Source organism: Lontra canadensis, unplaced genomic scaffold (assembly GCF_010015895.1).
Source record: "Lontra canadensis isolate GAN:19392208 unplaced genomic scaffold, GSC_riverotter_1.0 scaffold77, whole genome shotgun sequence".
In the NCBI taxonomy this organism is placed as follows: domain Eukaryota; kingdom Metazoa; phylum Chordata; class Mammalia; order Carnivora; family Mustelidae; genus Lontra; species Lontra canadensis.
Window position 1 is genome coordinate 1,737,176 of NW_022631071.1, and position 19,166 is coordinate 1,756,341.

The 19,166-nt window shown below is 39.3% G+C and overlaps 1 protein-coding gene across 4 annotated transcripts in view; it reads left to right on the top strand.

Moving 5' to 3' along the window:
- PCDH19 (protocadherin 19) overlaps positions 1-18,965 on the top strand; it is a 116,726-nt gene extending 97,761 nt beyond the window's left edge. For 3 of the 4 annotated variants that reach the window (XM_032881794.1, XM_032881792.1, XM_032881793.1), the window contains one exon: positions 16,689-18,965. In XM_032881794.1, the coding sequence (XP_032737685.1) occupies positions 16,689-17,278 (590 nt within the window). In that variant the 3' untranslated portion in view covers positions 17,279-18,965. The remainder of the gene's footprint in view (positions 1-16,688) is intronic. The other variant, XR_004385483.1, reaches the window with a different exon arrangement.
- The last annotated feature ends 201 nt before the right edge of the window (positions 18,966-19,166 follow it).

Below are 19,166 nucleotides of genomic sequence, written 5' to 3' on the forward strand. Positions count from 1 at the left end.
CCCTTCCTTGATATCCCACCATAGTTGGCTTACATGGTCTAAGAATAATGCCAGCTTGGACTCCCATCTATTCCCAAAGAGTCAGAGCTTCCTGATTAATAACAATACTTAACATGTAGTGAGTTCTTCCTTTGTGCCAGAAACTCTTTAGCTTGGTTTACATGCATTCCCACTTTATTTTTCTTATCATGTGATTGTTGGCTGAAATATGGTTTCATTTCATGTCTTTTCCTCCTTCTGTAAATTAGAAATCATTGGAACATTACAAATAATCATTTTAAATTTTCAAAAAGGTAACCCCCCCTCAAAATAAACCATCCTAACACCCCCAGGAGGTCAGTGCTATTATTCCTATCTTACAGATGGAAAAAATAAAAACAAACCAAGGCACAGAGAGTAACTTTAAGTAACTTCCATATAATAGGGCTATAAAATGGTAGAACTGGGACTTAAACCAAGCAATCCTGCTCCAGATCACATAGTCTTAGACCCTATGCTACACTGCCTCTGCAAGAGAGATGGTGTCTTTTCCAAATGTGCACTTCGCTGAGAAGAGCTGGATTCAGATGTGCTGCAGGGCATAAGTAAGCTCTTTTGACAAGGAGCAGATTATGTCTTGAGTTGCTCCAGTAGAGGTGACTTACATATATGTCATTTTTTCTTGAGAGAAGCTTGCCTTCAGATACAGTGCTGCAACAGAAAGGTTTGCCTTAGCTTTCCTGCCCCCCCCCACCCAAATTAGCAGTGTTAAAGGATTTTATTCACCAGTCCCTATGGTGTTAGGTCCTCATGGTTGTCAAATGCCTAGGACCAAGCTGACGCTCTATTTTCCCCTACGTTTGGAGCTGGGGATGAGCTGTGGGGAGGTCTCTTCTTGGTGTTGGTGAACAGGAACACGGCAAACTCACAGTGGGGGTTCTATGAAGGGGAGAGAAGACTCACCCATACTCTCAAGGGTGAGAATGGTCAGAAACCCTGCCTCAGTGAGGTAGTGCCAACCTTTTCATTATAAGCAGTTTTTCCATGTAGTTGTAGAATGAATTGTTTTCTGAGGTGGATGGTTGTATTCCCTGTTATTACTGCTATTCCTACTGGACTTAGATTTTATTGGCTGCTGCTTACTTACTAGCAGACAGAAAGCTTCACCCCGTGGGCTGCTGAAGTCCTGGTAATGAATACTCTGCTCAGGAAGGGAGCTTTCTCTTTCTTTCCAGTAGCTGTTATCCCAACACTGGGAATTTAGTACATTCACTTATTCATTTATAAACAGGATTAAATCCAGAATGAAACAGGGAGCAGTTATACCCAGTCTGTGCTTTGCATGATTTTCAAGGTCTGCACAGCTCCAGCTGTGTAAACATGATTGAAGAACTTAGGTATTGTGTAATGGAGGCTTGTAGTTTGGGATGGGCCCATCAAGGCTGGGCTGGAGCCAGACATTCTTCCACCTACTCCAGTCCACACCCTGTGTGTGGCTTGCTCAGCTCCTAGAGTCAAAAGTGAAAATGGGCAGCTGGTGTTAATTATACTGTCTCATATCTTCTTAGCAGTAGGGGATGAGAAGTAGGTTAGGGTTAGGACACTTTAAAGCCTACCCTCCAAGATGTTCCAGTTACGGTGCTAGGAAACAAACAAAGGGAAGGCATTGCACAAAATAAGAAAGCCCAAAATATTAAATATGACAATAAAAAATAAAACACCTAATAAAATTAGAGCTGCATTTATATTTAGTTTGATTCTTTCTGTGATCACCGGAAGCAAGAGCAGAGAAATACCAAGTTCAGAAAGGACCAGTTTGTTCTGATATCTGGACTCAGCTTTGTCATTGAGATTCATTTACATCAGGACTAGCTCAATAATGCTAAAGACTTTTACTATATAAGCACTACTATTGTGGAAGGAAATGTGGTTTCTCCATCACAAATACAAATATTATGGATCATCCAATTCATAGAGTCTAGTAATTGTTCTGTACCTCCAAAGAGGCATATGGGCATGCATATTCCTGAGCTCCAAGGTATGGACTTTTGATGAAGTAGCAGGTTTCCATGCCTTGGATTCTCCAGGTTATTCTTTGGGAAGGTCAGTTATAATTAAAACTAAGGCAGTTAGTTGGCTTTCCACTGGGTACGAATGCCAGGACATGGTTCTGATCAAGGAAGAAAATAAAACATTATCTTTTAAATGCACTGGGATGCTATTGCATTTGGGGGATAAGCCAGTAGGTTAGGTTTACTCCTAATACAGCTGACTATTTTCCTGAGCAACTCCTTTTAAAGCAGTGTCTCTGAGACACAATATCCTTTTGCAGAATAGAAAGTCTCTGGTTTGGGAAGAAAAGCTGGTGTGGTAGAGTACTGAGTTTGGATCATACGGGAAGTGTTCAAGAATAGGATGGGGAGGAAAATTCAATAAATGACCTTTCAGTGCAATATTGGGATGTCAGAGAAGCAAGACACTTGCTATAGAGTTCTAGGCTGTGATGTAAGCACGTACATTCCTTTGTTCTGGGAATCTGAAGTTGTGGGAATCTGAAGAGACATAAAGAGGCCTCTATACTAGCAGCGGGGCATATGGGAACCCCTACGTCTTCCATCATATCTAACCAGGGAGCAGGCAGGCCTTTCAGTACTGTTCATGTGGCATGCCTGGAACTCAAGACTAGGATGCCTATTAGTGCTATGCTGAATGCTGTAACTGTAACATGTGCAGAGCATCCTATAACACTTAGATCCTGGCTTCTTGTCCAATTCGTTAGGCGTGAACCCTGTAGGTGCCATGATAGCACTGGAAACATGATAGCACTGGAATTCCTGCAACTGAAAAGGAAACACATTTGGCTTCGACTTCATCTACAATCACTTACACTTAAGCTATTGATAGTTGATTGGGATCTGTGGACTGCTGGGCTCGTGCCATGGGACTTCTAAGCATATTTGATGGATGGAACAGACAGGGAGGCTATAGATTTTGGCAAGCTATAGTTCCCGTTAGTCAGGATGACTGTATCTGACACTAGAGATTCCAATTCACCAAGATGAAGCTTACTTCTCTAGGCTTTGGCTGATGGCCCAATGATATTAACGTGAAGAACAGGAGAGGAACAGTGTTACATTAGACTATGAATTTCCAGTGAGCAAATCCTTCAGTAGCTTACTGAATACCCCGTTGATTTTTTTGGGGGCAGACATAAAATTCATGGCAACTTCTTTAGAATTTGAGGGAATTGCAAGTTTTTAATTTTTATTTTATAATAAAAATTAACCATTTACCCTCCTAATAGGGAAATGTGGTCTCTTTATTATAGGATGTGCAGACTGTGTTTGTAGTTGTACAGTTAATATTCCTCTCCAAGTTTTTCTTGTAAGGGGTGCTGGTAAAATACCTTGCTGAGGACATTCCAGAAGGAGACACAGCTGTTTCTCATATTTGGAGCCCTCCCTGCCCCCCGCCCCAAGAATCATTAGGCTTATTCTGAAGGTTCCTTGGTGGGAAGGAGGAAATGTCCCAGAGAACAGATTTTTTCCATATTGGTGGATTTTCTGTCAGACTTGGCGGCTGCTCTTGTTTCTGATTTCCTCCCTGTAGCTTCCCTGGAGTTGTGAGTTTCTAGGCAGAAAGATTTGATGTGACGAGGAAAGGCTACAAAGCTGGAGGAAGAGAGTCTGAACTGAATGGTTAAGACAAGGCTATTTTGGGCATAGCAGAAACAAGTTGAATCCTATGGAATGGAGAAAAGGGAAATGAGATGAGAAAAGAGGAATACGAATTAATTCATGAGAGCACTTCTTATTTATAGGTGGGAACAAAAGGTCCATTGAACTCCAGGGGAACCTTCCTTTATGTAGTGCCTGTGACTATGTTGAAATTTTGTAAAGGCAATTCCATCTTAAATGCACTGGGGGAGCTGACAACCTACAGTTAGTGGATTACACTTACACCATCTAGTGCATAATCAATTTACTCTTCCCCAGCCCTGGAGAATCTTCAGGGTGTGGTCAGGAGACAGTAAATAGAACAGATGGAAGATTGCCTCTCAAGAGAGTTCAAGGGCTTCCTTAAACAAAGGCAAAATGTGAGCGACCCCTTTCACACTCCAAACAACCTTTCAGAGAACTACCTAGGAAATTCTCTGGCTTCCTCACAATCCCCAAGTAATTTCTGAAACATTTAGGTACTCTGATTAGTTTTGCTTTTTAAAATAAAAGTTGGTTTATGTGTGCTAAAAAAGAAATCATCTGGACAATCTGTGTCTATTTGGGTGGTGCAGAAGAAAAGCGAACTCTTGTATCAATCTTTATTCCTTCTGTAAACACAGATGACCAGAAGGGAAGGCTGTTATTAATGGTAATGCAGACCAGAAAAAAGGCTATTATCTTCAGTCTGTTGAACAATACAAAAATGCTTCTCAAGCACTGTGTTCAGATGTTTCTTTTTATTAGCCGTCACACAAGGAATTAGACTCATTTCAAACAGTTCATTTTCCCACTCTTGTCTCTGTAAAATCATTACTCATGAGTGGTTTCTTTGTTGAAATACCGCTGACCTCCCATATTGGAATGGATAATAGGGCGTTGAACATATAAACTTTTCAGTTTGCATGAACTCTGGAAGAAGGGGGACAGAGATTCCCCAGGAGAATAAAATCATTTGTCAGTGTCCTTGTTTGTTAGTTACTGTCCTTTATAAGCGTCTTATCCAGGAAGCTGTCAACATGGCAATTCTGTGTTGTGTGTGTGTGTGTATGTGTCTGTGTGTGTGCGCGCACGCACGCGTGTGTGTGATTAATAACAGGAGAGAGCTCTTTGAATGCCAGCAGGAGGTTTAAAATATAATTCTGCATCTGCCCTGCTCTTTTCTCCTTCCCAATCTTTTTCTACCCCCTGCCTCCAATCCAAGACCATTAGGATAAATAAAGGAGTTGTGCCATGTCTTAATATATGAGCAGATGATGATCCTTAGCTCTTCAGCTAGGCGCCGTTTGCATTTTGCCAAAGCTGATTATTTTATCTGCGGTTTTAATAACAAGCCAGATTATTTTCTGTTCACTAACCGATAGAAGCAAATAAAAAGATTGCAGAGTGGAATTAAGAGGATAAGAAAGCTCTAGGGCCAAAGAAGTCTTTTTCTTTAATTAATAAGTTCATTTTACTCTTAGAATATTTCTATGCTAGAATCCAACATCTTATATTAAATGAGTCTGTGCCTTCCCCCTCTGTAACTGCCAGATTGGAATCTCAGAGAACAGAAATCATGCAGGCTTGAATGAAGCTTTAAATTCTCTACTCTCAGTCCTTTCTTGTTTTCTGAACATAGAACTAGATTTCTCAGGGCTTCTCTAGCCACAGCATGGCATTCCTTCATTAGGTACATGTTTTGCAGACCCAGTCATGAAAGATTGGCGTTTTATCCAACAAGGGGCAAATGCAATAAAATGGAGTTCAGGAGATGTAACGTTTTGGAAAAACAGATTATTCCAAGGCTGTAAAGATACATGATCTGTACTAAAAGGGCAGAGCATTTAAGTTTTACCAGACTAGTTTTAATAATCTTTTGATTTGTTCCATGGATTTTTTTGCAGCTTTATTAAGAAATAATTGACATATAATGCTCCATTGTTTTAACTTGTGAATGGAAATGAGTATTCAGGATGATGAGGACTGGTGGTGGTATGTGCACATGCATGTGTATGAATTGTGTGTGTGTGTGTGTGTGTGTGTGTGTGTGTGATCTGTTTTTGTGCCTATAATCTAGGCTCACTATGTGTCAGTATGTACATAGATTTTACTATACCTGTATCAGAGTGTCTTAACCCCTATCATCTCAACCAAAAAGCCTTCTGCTACTCTTATAATTCAGAGTTTGAGCCACCTCAGTAAAAGCCCTCACAGCTGTGGCCCAAAGAGATTCCAAGAATTCTTTGATGTTTCAGATGGAACAACCATTTTTTCTTTCAATGGAGAGTTGGACAAGCTAAGGGCCAGGGGGTCAACATTAACTACCATGTGCTAAAGGTGTAAAGGACTTTTTCTTCCTAGTAAGAGCAGCAGGACAAGCATCGGATGCCTTCAAATGATCAAGCTTCCTCAAAGAATAGATTAACTGGTCTCACTTCTGAATTTGTCTAATTGCTTTTGAGGCAGCACCCTGAAAAATGGAACTTGCTTTCTACTAGTATGATTAAATGGACACTTGGAAAAAGAATAATTATGAGTATTTCTAAGGAAAAGAGCAAAATAATAAAACTGAGCATTGTCCATGAAAGATGGATAATGACAAGTAAACATAGAAGGTGGTGTTTGATCCCGTCAATTTTGGTATTCATTATTCATAGTTATTATTCATAAATTCGAGCACAAATGTTAGGCCTGCACCCCAATGACACATTTGCATTTTATTTTAAGTTGATTTCTACCTGGTTTTGCAAACAAGGATTTAATGGTTTTTCTTGTCTTTCAGTCTCCCTCTGTTGCTATAGCTTGTCTTTCTCATATACTGACTTCTTTCCATTTCACACTCTATCTCCATCATCTGTCTCATTCCCTTATCCAAGATTCATTCATTCCTTTCCTCCCCCACTTCCTCCCTTCCTCCCTCTAAAGTTCTAGGAGAAAAGATTTCTAACACATAAAAGTGATATTTGAATAGATTCACCTTAGGCAATCAATTTACTTTTAATTTGTCTGAAACTAAGCTTTTCTTTGTTGCAATGAGGAAGGATTGAAACTGCTGTAAAATTTATTAGCTTCCAGGAAGATATTTGAAATGAAATTGTTTTAATGATTGTGCTGTTTGCTGTACCCAGAAGCGGTGTCATAGCAATTACAGTATTCCAGATGGTTGCTGAAGTTACACTGAAACATCAAGATAATGCTAGACTTTTCTATGAGGCTTTTGTTGGTAATAAATAATCCAACATAGGTAGTTAATAGATATTAATCTTTCTGACACTTGTGTGTGCCTCCAGTGACTATTTCTGGTGACTTCTACCTAGCTGATGTCATGATGTACACTATCCTTTTTTTTTTTAAAGATTTTATTTATTTATTTGACAGACAGAGATCACAAGTAGGCAGAGAGGCAGGCAGAGAGAGAGGTGGAGGCAGGCTCCCTGCGGAGCAGAGAGCCTGATGCGGGGCTCGATCCCAGGACCCTGAGATCATGACCTGAGCTGAAGGCAGAGGCTTAACCCACTGAGCCACCCAGGCGCCCCGACTATCCTTTTGAATCATTGCAAGGGACAGTGATTGGTTTACTGAGAACTTTATTTTTCAAATGTGAAAGAAATGATTGGAGAATTACTAATGTTGCTTCTTAGCTTCCCCACCCAGTAATAAGAACATTTTGGCAGTCAAGAATCTTCAAAGTATTTAAAAATTTCTGCTGCAACATTTTTTTGTCTTATGTATGGAATTGCCTGTTTTACAAAACTGAATGTCCTAGGACTTAACTGAAGGAAGCGTCAGTTCCTGTTAAGAGGAACACCAGCTTTTTTTCCCCTCCAACATTAAATTTTCATTAAAAAAAAGGAAAGTTTTTTTTTTTTTCTCTCCTGGCTAACATACCCTGTTTCTCTTGCTTTCTATACTAGTCTTATTTGTGCCATCCTCACTACATATTCTATCTAATCCCCTGAAGCTCATGACCAACATAAAAGTGGCTTTTTTCTCAAACTAAAGATGTATTAGCAATTTCCTTATTTTCCAGGAAAGCGTAAAACCAAGTTGGCAATGACTTTAATTCAGCACCACTTGTAAGGATCATCTGAAGGTTCTGTCTTGCTAGCAGCATAAACTACCTGTAGAATGTGTGAAATTGTCTGTTTTTAATCTACACAAAATCAAACAACTGGTTTGAACTCTTCACAGAAGTGACTAGGTGTTGTAGGTGTCTGACAGATACAGGCTAAGGGACTTAATTCTGTGGACATTATAGAATGAAACCTTAAAAAATGGTTCCACTTTGCTCAGAGTTTCAGTATTTCTGTGTTCCTCCTTTGGGGGACAAGTTCAATGGCCTTCTGTGACACCTCATATTTGACTTGTAAACATGCCTTTTCATAGTTTCTAAGCACCCAGATGAAGTCCAGCACTTTGTAAGATAATTTTCTTTACCATAGAAGCCAAAATACAAACATTCCGGTTTAGTCAATTTCTGCTTGTCTCGGTCACTGTAAACACCTCTTATTATTTCTTAGTCTCAGTTTTCCAGGCAGCCTTCTGCTTCATTTCCTTGCTCCCCATGCATCAGATTTATACTTATATGCATCTTGAAATCTCTTATTTATGGGTTGAATTGAATTGAGTGCTAGTACAAAAATGAAAACTCCAGGGACTATTGTGATTGCCCAAATTGCAACTTAGATTGTATGACTGACTGTACATGTCACACTATCATCTATCATAAATACTCAATTCTCAAGCACTTCAACTTCAATATGTTTTAACTTTGTCTCTTTGACCAGCTCAGCACTGAAGATTCCATTGAAGATAATTCAGTTGCTTTGAATTCTGAAAGGGGCATCTTTCCAATCTATTTTCATGTTGTACCGGGAGTAAGTGAATTTCAGGTGCATAGACTGTGAATGAGGAGAGAGGCTTATGTGCCATTTGGCATCACAGAGGCCAAGTGTTAGGTGGTACTTGCTAATTGATGCTGGTCTGTCAAATGGTCTAGAACAAGATTGGGGTCCATCAGTTTTTTTCAACCATCCTCTCCACCCCAAGCTAAAACTCAGCTTTACAGATTCCTGCTGTTTAACGGGTTAGCTATCCTGAAAATGCCAAGCTATGCTAATCGGGGCTGCCCTTTTTCTTTGCCTATCTGCTGTTTTTTGACATCTCTTTGTCGGCCTCAGGAAACTTGTGCCTACACCCTATCCCCCACCGTGCCCTTCCTAGGTATCTCTACCTCTAGACATTTGTAGCCTTTATTATTCCACAAAAACTCTCCTAACCTGGGTCCCCTTCACACATATTTTTGCTGTATGACCAAAGAAAGTCCTATGATCTCAATTTTGTAGTGGATTCTCTTATTTTAACAGAGACCTTTAATGCTTCTACTTGACTGTATGAAAACTGTGAGAATTTCTCTCTCTGTTACAAGGGCTGGCTTTTGGATAGCTCTCCTTTGGCATCCATCAAATAATACTACATAGGTGTTCTGAGTATCATCACAGTTCTGGCATCTTACTCCTTCTGCCTGTTGTCTGTCAGACCATAGTGCTATGAGAAGGGCTGCTAACAAGTCGGATGCTAGGGAACAGAAGAAGAAAAAGGAAGTATTAGGGAGGAACCGAAATGTCAGAAAATTCTGAAAGAAAGAGAAGAAGGGAGTGAGAAAGAGACAAGGCATTGTAGTGTAATTTGTGATTTACTTATTACACTAGAGCAACTGCTGGTTAGCTTGGAGTCATTGGTTCATGAATCTCTAGGGATATCTCAGCCTTCACTGATGTGCCCTTGAATATTTTATAGATGGAACTCCAAATTCTCTTGCCAAAACTTTGGGTCCTTTAGGAAGTGAGTGTAAACTCCTTTCAGAATTACAGCCTGGAAGTACTCTGGAAAGTTGTCATTTTGCAAAGTCCTAAGCTTTTATTGAACTTTTGTTAGTTGCTCTAAACACCCAAAAGAAGCCCAGTCCTTAATATGTCAATCAGATCAAAACCAAGACAGAATGTTTAAAGCCTGGATAATATTTCTAGCTCCTCTCTCTTCCTCCCTTCTTCTCTTCCCTTCCTCCTTCCTTCCTTCCTTCCTTCTTTCCTCCTTCCCTGTCTTCATTCCTTCATCCCTTCTTTCCTTCCCTCCTTCCTCTTTCACTGAGCCCATTGCTACTCTCCTTGCCCTGTTAAGTTACAGATGTTCTTTCCCTTGACTTTGCAGGTCTTAAAATGCTTTTAAGAACTCTTTCCAGGATAATTATTTCTTTTGGTAATTCCTGGCATATTGGGGGCATTAATTTTGCCATCCATATTTTAATTAGTTTTGCCAGAAAAAGTCAGCATCTGCAGTTGGTCTAAAAGGCTCACTATAGGTCCCATTTTTGGTTTCAATTTTATAGGAATTAGCAGCAGTTGTGTTTGATGCCAAGAAACAATGCTTGATATTTGAATAACGCATTCATTTAATAAAATAGTTGCTTCTGCTTATTGCACTGTTAACTTATTAGAGTACAGGCCTATTAACTGTTGTTAAAATTGAAAACTCTGAAGCACATGACAAATATATTTTCAACTGCACATCAAAGCATGGTACATTTCTTTAAGACCTGCATATAGTATTTAGGAAACCACTGAGTGGCTAAAATGACACTTGAAATGACACTTGACTTTAATATTTATGAAGTGCTACATTTACTTTATTATTTCTGACACAGCTACCCAGTTTTCTTTGTAGGTTTTCTTGGTGTTTCTATTAAATAGAATAGTAATTTCCACTATTAGGAGTTGTATCAGTGGCACAGTATCTGGTGTGCTGACTAAAGCTTTTTTTTTTTATTGCTATCACTCATATACCTTTTTTTATCCAATCACATTAAACTGTTACTGAGTACCTGCTCTATGCTGGACACATTGCTAGCTTCTTTGGGTATGGGAGGGAACAAAATAAATATAATCTTTGTTCATTTAGGGTTTATACGCTAACATTGAATATAAATATTAGACAACTATAATGAGTGTTATAAAAGGGAGTGGTGGTCTCTCTAAGGGATCGGGGATTCCCTGAGAAAGTTAAATTTAGATGGAGACTTCAGGGATAATGTATCAGTTATAAATAGTGTTCAACTGCTGGTAATAAAGACTCTCCTCTCCCACTAAAGAAAATGAATTGATGGCCTAACCAAAAGAGAGGCTTATTTTTCCTCTTATATGAAAGAAGTTCAGGTCTAGTGAGGTGGGTCTACAATATATTTGGTATCCCAGAGCTCTTCCACCTTTCTATTCTGCTGTCCATAGGCATGTGGCTTCCATTCTCAGGGTTGCTTCATGGTGGTAAGATGGATACTGTAGATCCAGCCATCATGTCTCCATTCCAGGCAGGACAAAGCAGGAAGGAATAAGGACAAAAGGGTCTCTCCAGCTACATCACCCCCCTCCTCCTATTAAGAAGTTTTCTTGACATCCTGCCTTCAAAACATTGGTCCAATCTTAGTTAAGTGGCCACGCCTTTTGACAAGGGAGGCCAGGAAATCCAATGTTTTAGCTGGCACATTGCCAATCCCAACCAATAAGTGGTTCTATTTCTAAATATTAAATATAGATATGGATATTTGGGTGCAGTTCATTATGTGTGCTTCAGATGATTAAGAGGTAGGTAGACCAAGAGGGGATATTTCCTAGCAGTTATGTTTTCTTGATTAGGCACACATGAGAAATTTTGACAACACTTAACCTGTTCATAATTGGTACTACCATCCCCTCCATTATATCTTACAAAAATTGCTTTTGTTGTAGATTATTTTGCTCAGGGGGTGATGTATATTAAGCTAAGTGGATGCATGTGAGTACAATCCAGGAAGCTTTCTTGATTTACATATCACTTGCATATAGGTTATGTTATTGCTGCTACTTAGAAGTAACTAACTACTTGAGCTCTTAGGAACTGGAACTCACTTTAATTTTCCCTTTCTGCCTCATTGACTGCGGATCACTTTTGAGGAGGTAGCCCATAGCTCTTGTTAACTGTTACCTTGAACTTTTCTATTCTAGAGTTTTGTCTCTGATCATTGGTATCTTTGAGTGAAATACATCCAAACTCTGAATCACAATAAAGACCTGCAGCATTATTGAACACATCCACTGTGGCTGGACATCTATACAAACCCAACAGAGCTTCTTAGCTCTTCTATTCCACCAGGACTTCGAGAGTTTTAGCAAAGCCTGAGATGGCGTTTTCATCATTTTCTTCTTTTACTTTGGTTGGGACCATGTGTAGGCTCCTTCTGGTGTGGAAGCACATTGTTTGCCTACATCTGAAGAGATCATGGTTTTATGAGGAGGGTAGAAATTGCTGCAAAAAGATTTGCTAATATTTGCACAAAATAACATATTCTCTCCTTTTTCTATTTGAATTACTTCCTTATCCATCATGTCTTAATCATTGTTGTATCTTATGCCTTTTATTTGAGGCAAATTAAAAAATTTTTTTTAAAGATTTTGTTTATATATTTGGGAGAGAACAAAAGCAAGAGAGATCACAGAGGGAGAGGCAGACTCCTGGCTGAACAGAGAGCCCGATGCAGGGCTCGATCCCAGATCCCTGGGCCTAACCAACTGAGCCACACAGGCACCCCTAAGATATAATTTTTTTTTTTTTTGCCAGAGGTTTTAGGTTTCTGTCGCCAAGGTCCCTAAGGACAGATTGTGACCAAATACATATTACCACCTAGATTGAAGTGATAGTATGTATTTTTTTCTCTGTATTTTTGAATTTTGGTCTAAACCTGATCGAAAGAATGGCTTTGAGATTTGTGTGTTCCTCTTCTGAACTTACGTGTTTTACCTATTTATTTTTGTAAACCTTAGGGACAAGTTCAGAATCAGGGAAGACCAATTTGCAAATTCATTATTCACCCCTAATTATGTATACATTTGAATTAAAGACATCTGCCTTCATTTATCTGGACCTGACACTGTGTTTGAATTTCCACAACTATATGTGGATTTTAGAGGTTTACATTTTGCTTTTTGTAGGCTCTGATCAAGATGTAACAAGGTATAGAGTCATAAATAGGCACATAAGAGGAATCTTAGCAGGGGATTAGTGAATTATTAGCTGACCTCTGTTTCAGCTGGAGCCTACATCTTGACAGTTAATTTTTTTGACAACTAATTTTTATGATACAAAATGGTTCCTCTCTACTCTCATACCTCCATCCCTAGCCCCAGCACTACATGATAGCAGGCACATAACCTCTACCAGTCCTATGCTATTCCAGAAGTAGTTTATTTGCTTTTTCACATCTGGTCTGACTTCATTGCTATTCTTAAGGGGCTTTGTATTGTGACTTTCTTACTTTTAATATGCAATTTCCTTACTAAACTGAAGTTTTGGCTTTTGAAAAAGTAATATAACTGCAATACATTTATGAATGTAGTTTACCTTTGTCTGGAAAGACATTCTTCCTGCCTAATATTCAACATGTTTTCTTTCATATTTCACATTGCTATAAACACTAAAGCCAGGTTAGATTTTTGTTTTAAATTCAATTAGCAAACATAGAGTACATCATTAGTTTCAGATGTAGTGTTCAATAATTTATTAGTTGCATATAACACCCTGTACTCATCACATTGAACTGACACCAATGTCTTCGAGTGTTGTTTGATACTAAAAATGATAAACAGCAAGTCACTGCCCTTAGTAAGGATTTAAAGAAATAAAGATATCAGATCTAAGCCAGGGGTGAAATATTGTGAGTAAATGAGTCTCTTAGATTCAAGTCTTTGGTTGCATTGAGGTAAGAGCAGTGAACATATAAGTTCACATACTTAATCCAAAAAAAACCACCTATTTTTTTAATCTTATATAGGGCTGGAATAGGCTTAGTGAGATTGATGTGTAGGCTTATGATCACAGTCCTGGGGATGCTGAGTGAGTTTACCCTTTCCTCTTCCTGGGTTTGGGGGGTAATTTATCCATTTAGGCAGTGGGTAAGTTGAAAGTGAGTACTGTCTTTGCAGAGAAGCTTCTAAGACTGAGTTCTCTGCTCTGGTCTGCCTAGATTCACAAGATCTTACAGATGTCTGTCTCTGGATTCTCTCCTCTCCTTCCGTGTGTGGTGGGGATCCAGGTCTTCCCATGCTGTTCATTTGAAGCAGTCTAATATGGGAAAGAGCACTATACTTGCATTCAGTATAACACATGGATGGCCTTCTCCTACTGAAATCTATTTAAAAAAAAAAAAAAACAACAAACCTGCATCTCCAAATTGGAAGGTCAGCTACTTGATACTAAAAACTTAAATGAGAGCTGTATATTGAGCTCATTGGGATGATTCTGCTAGATTATAATTCCCCACTGTTCTACTTTAGGTGTGTGACTAAGTGGCCAATAATATCAGTCTGAAGGTCAGCTGGGATTTCCTCTTAATAGCTGGTCAAATGTCCATGGTTCCAAGGTTCAGAGACTAAGTCCTTCAATACTTGGTGCTATAAATTAGGAAAAAAAGGAGAGGGATCTCATAGTCTTCTGGACATTTTTTTTCTTTTTGCTGGCTTCCAGGACCCTCTTACTCAGATTTGTAGAAATAGAAGTTAATTATTAAACTATTTCCCAATTTACACCTCCTTAATCTTTACCTCAGAACAAATACACTAATTCTTTAGAGCTATTTCTCGGAAAGTTATGATATGGGCTTCAGAGGAGATGGAGAAGAAAGAAAAAAACATCTTTTTTGGAAACCCTGAACACGTGAATTCTGTCCTACTGGAGGGATCTTGGGTTCTTCCTGGGAAAACAGTGGATTTGGATGAAACTGATTGTGGGTGGATCATCTGTACTCTCCCACTGATGTTGGACTCTATACAAAGTAAATGTTTCTTAAGTACGTTCCAGCATGTTTTCCTTACTTTCATATTTTCTGTCTCTCAGACATACACATTTGGAATGATGATAGGCTATCAGAGGGCAGTTCTGAAAGAGTTTGCTGGGAAGAGGCAGAGAAAAGGCTTTGACAACTCTTTATTTTGTAGAGGTGGTCATGCAACCCTAATGTGGAACTATGCTGGAATTCACAGAAGCGTTGCCCTATCCATGTAGAAGGCACTTACCTTATTGGTGAAAATGCTTATTTATTATTTGGCTTCATATCTGCAAAATTCTGGGTTGTTTTATTCTCAGCCACTGAAAAGGAGCATAAAATGGCCATCTTAAAGATCACTTGGCAAGTTGTGTCCCAGTACACTGAAAGGGTCTTAACTTTGATTGGCTTTTCAGTATTTTAAACTATTTCAAAGGCCATTCCCAGAGTTGTGTTGAAATCTGGACTCAGCCAGAATTAGGCCTTGACGTCTAGTGGCCTCCAATGCCTTTTCTCCAATTGGTGAGGTATACATCCAATTCAACCATTGTTTCTTGAGCCTCCCCTCATACGTGCCCCTTTACCAAAATAACCTCTGATGAGGCAGAACATTGCCTCTTTGCTATGCCATTTACTATTTAAAAACAAGAAGCAAACAAAGAAATACAAGTATATAAGGAAGGTATGTTATATATAGACTATATCAGGCAAAACCCTGAATTTCAGACTTCTTCCCCCAGCAAAAAAGCAATCACAGAATATATTTTCAACATCTTTTGGCATCCTTTTTTTTTCATTTTTGCAGTCTTTTCTTGTCTCCCCACCTCCTCAGATCCTGCCCTAAGGTTTTCTGTAAATGTTAAACTGCTCATATTTTGATGCTCTATATAATGTGATGAAAATTTTGATTAGGTCATCCTCACACAAGAATGTAATATAAATAAAAATGGATCTGGAAGATGAACAATTTTCCAATGGACAAGCAGAAATTAACCCTGGGTCCATGCCTTGATGAAAACCATGTACAAAGCCTCTCCAAGAGTCAAATTAAAGCCCTAACTCTAAATGAACCTGATTTGAGAAGAGGAAAAAATGTCTCAGCAATAATTATGAATTTCAACTGCTGAGATCTTCAATGTAGAGTTAAAGTAATCCATGAAAGATTTATTTAAGAAATATGACCCTAATGGGGCGCCTCGGTGGCTCGGTGGGTTAAGCCTCTGCCTTTGGCTCAGGTCATGATCCCAGGGTCCTGGGATTGAGTCCCGCATCGGGCTCTCTGCTCAGCGGGGAGCCTGCTTCCCCCTCTCTCTCTGCCTGCCTCTCTGCCTACTTTTGATCTCTCTCTGTCAGAATAAATAAACAAAATCTTTTAAAAAAAGAAATATGACCCTAACAAAACTGCAGATAAAGATAATAAGGAGGGATGGCTAGTTGAGTATAATTAAATGATGCTCAGCCTATGAGTGAGGTGTGCATAGGGTCAGTCAAAGCTTATGGGTCAGATGGAAGGAAAAGATCTCAGTATATGACTTCTAATGGGAAATCAAGTCATGTAAATAACTTAGTGAGAAGATTGGCTTGTGGAACTAATGGCCAAAAAGAAGTGAAGTGATTGGGTTTCCAAAGAAAGTGCAATACCAGTCTAAAATTAAGCATGTCTTATCACTGACAAGTAGGGTGGAAACACGGTTGGCAGGGCTGTCGCTCAAAAGTGTGGCCAAGACTTCTCAGATACATTGACTTTTGGATTTCCTGCTCTGCCTCTACTCCCTCTTCCACTGGAACCAGTTTCAAATGCAGCTGATTTTTAGCAGGAGTTGTTGATAAAAATGCTGACTCTCAGCACCTTGACACTCAGGATTAATCTTTTTAAAAATACATTTTTTTCATCATAATGTGTTTCCTTTTAGGTTTTTAGTTTTGTCAGCAGTGAGAACAACAACAAAAAAATAATAATAAAAGAGAGGAGTATACAGGGCGAGATCTACAGCCTTTTAAAAATCCAATTCTTCACACCTGTCCCAAAAGGCAATAAAGGACTATCTAAAAGTGCCATTTCCCAAAAGGGCCCATGGGTACCTAAGAAACCGGAACACTGGGGAGTAACAGTGATTCCTGGGAAAAGCTGATGTAATCGACATTTTATTCTCTCCAAACAGATCAGAATGAAGGATTTCATTGCAGGGAAGAATGTCGGATTCTTGGCCACTCTGACAGGTGCTGGATGCCCCGGAATCCCATGCCCACTCGCTCCAAGTCCCCTGAGCACATGAGGAATGTCATCGCGCTGTCCATTGAAGCTACTGCTGCTGATATTGAGGCTTATGACGACTGCGGCCCCACCAAGCGGACTTTCGCAACCTTCGGAAAAGATGTCAATGACCCCCCGGCTGAGGAGAGGCCTGCCTTGCAAGGCAGGAGAACTGTCGATGTGACCATCTGCAGCCCCAAGGTCAGCGGTGCTATCCGGGAGGCGGGCAATGGCTGTGAAGCTATTAGCCCTGTCACCTCCCCCCTGCACCTCAAGAGCCCTCTGCCCACCAAGCCCTCCGCGTCTTACACCGTTGCCCTGGCACCCTTGGCCCGTGATCTGGAGCAGTATATCAACAATGGCCCATCTCGTCCGTCTGAAGCTGAACCCCGTGGAGCTGACAACGAGAAAGTCATGTATGAGGTCAACCCCACTCTGAAGGAGGGTCCTGACAAAGAGTCTCCTGGTGTGAAGCGTCTGAAGGATATCGTTCTCTAAAGCAGTCTCGGGGAAGAAGAGAGAGAAACCATGCTGGTTATCGAGGAAGCAGGAGCTGATTGTTTTGATTGCTCACCAATGGTTGGTTCTTGAGTGGTTGTTATTTCAGAGCTTTCCCTAAATGTATTGTTTATAAGTGACTGTCATTCTGTGACAATCCCTCTCATTTCAACAGGCAGCAGGGGTGTTCAGTTGGAGCAAATTAGCTTTGGCTTGGGTTGTTCATGGGGCCTTGATGTTGGGGAAACAGAGACAAATTCAGTTGTGAAAAGTATTATGTATTAAGTGTTTGAATTTATATATTTTTCTATGTCAAAATTATAATATAAATTACCATTGTCTGTGGAGGATTACATTTAAAAACAACAACAACAAAAAAAAGAGAAAGCTCTGGACACCTTTAATAAGCTTGCCACTGTTTTGTAGTGTAGACAAGTTAATGGTCATTTATTGTGTACTATTCATTGATTCAGTGATGTGAAATTGAGCCCCCAAAAGGTTGTTTCTGAAGCTTGAGTACTTTCCAATGCCGCTACTTTGCTGTGGACACCCCTGCTTTAAGAACCCTTTTGCTAGCTGTGCTATTGTTGTATTTGATATTGCAAATTGCTATGTGTGTGGTGATAGCAAAAGGCTTTTAGAAGTTAGTGTTTTTTTTTTTCTTAAAAAAATAAACTATAGACAAAAACAGAGTGCAAAAAACTGAGATGGCCAGTGAATGAGTGACACCACACATATAGATTGAAAACTTGGAAGATACTCACTCATGGAGGATACCCATGTACTGGTTACTCACCACCTTGCAGAGTATTTCTCCTGCCTTTCAGTCTTCTGCCCAGATCAGTGATAGATCATTACAGAAAGTCATTTTTAGATATTCTGCTATCTAATTTGCAGTTGTCAGAACTACTGTGCTGAAAGTTTTATGGCATCAGTCTTTAAAATTTTCAGGCCCTGAATGGGAAAGTTGCTCCTGAAGTTATCAGTTTCCAGGCTTAGAAATTCCCTGTCTCCAATCATCTAAAACTCAAAAAGACTGAATCTATTTTGAGATTTAAATTAGCATCTTTTCCGACACACACTTCCTGATTCAGTGTTTCCCAACCACGATTTGAATTAGACTGCAAAGCATGTTGGGGGCTGGAATTGAGAACTCCATGTTGCTCTGTATTGTAGGATAATAAATAGGAATAGAGTAAGCAGTACAAAGTGTACATTTAGGAAAAGATAGGTGACCAGTAACAGCATCACTAATCCAATTATTGTGCCTTCTAAATGGAGACACTTGGACACTTGAACTCATCTTTTTATGACTAATACTTCTTTTTAAAATTAAAAATGTGAACAGGAAACTATTGAAAATCCTTTAGATTTAGCTAACTCTTTGCTGTAGACTAATACACCTTTTATTACTAACAAATTTGTTACTCACATTCTTTTTTTGTTTAACATTTCTCCAACTCCCCCATTTAGTGTTTATTAATATTTAGTAGCCAACATAGTATTCTTGCAGCCTAAGAGTTCATTATTTAAAACTAAACAGATATGTCACATTTGCTCTGCCTTAGTCTTAAAGAAGTTGTTTCTAGAGCAACAAGTGTGGTTCTGTTCTCATTTGTTTCATTTTTTGAAATTCAAGAGTACCCAGAAAAAAGGCCTAGAGGTAAGAGCATGAAAATGCAAAAAAGGACTTATTTTCTTAAGTTTAGTTAGATAAGTGAGCTCTTTTAAATGTTTTAGTTACTTTTGTCTGAGTTCCTGGCTTTATACATTACTAGGAATATTTTCCTTTATGGGAGGGAGGGTTTTGAGGGAGGCTGGTAGGTAAGGCAGTAGGGATGGGGTTAGGTAGGGGAGAATATTTCTGAAAAAGAACCTATAATGAAGC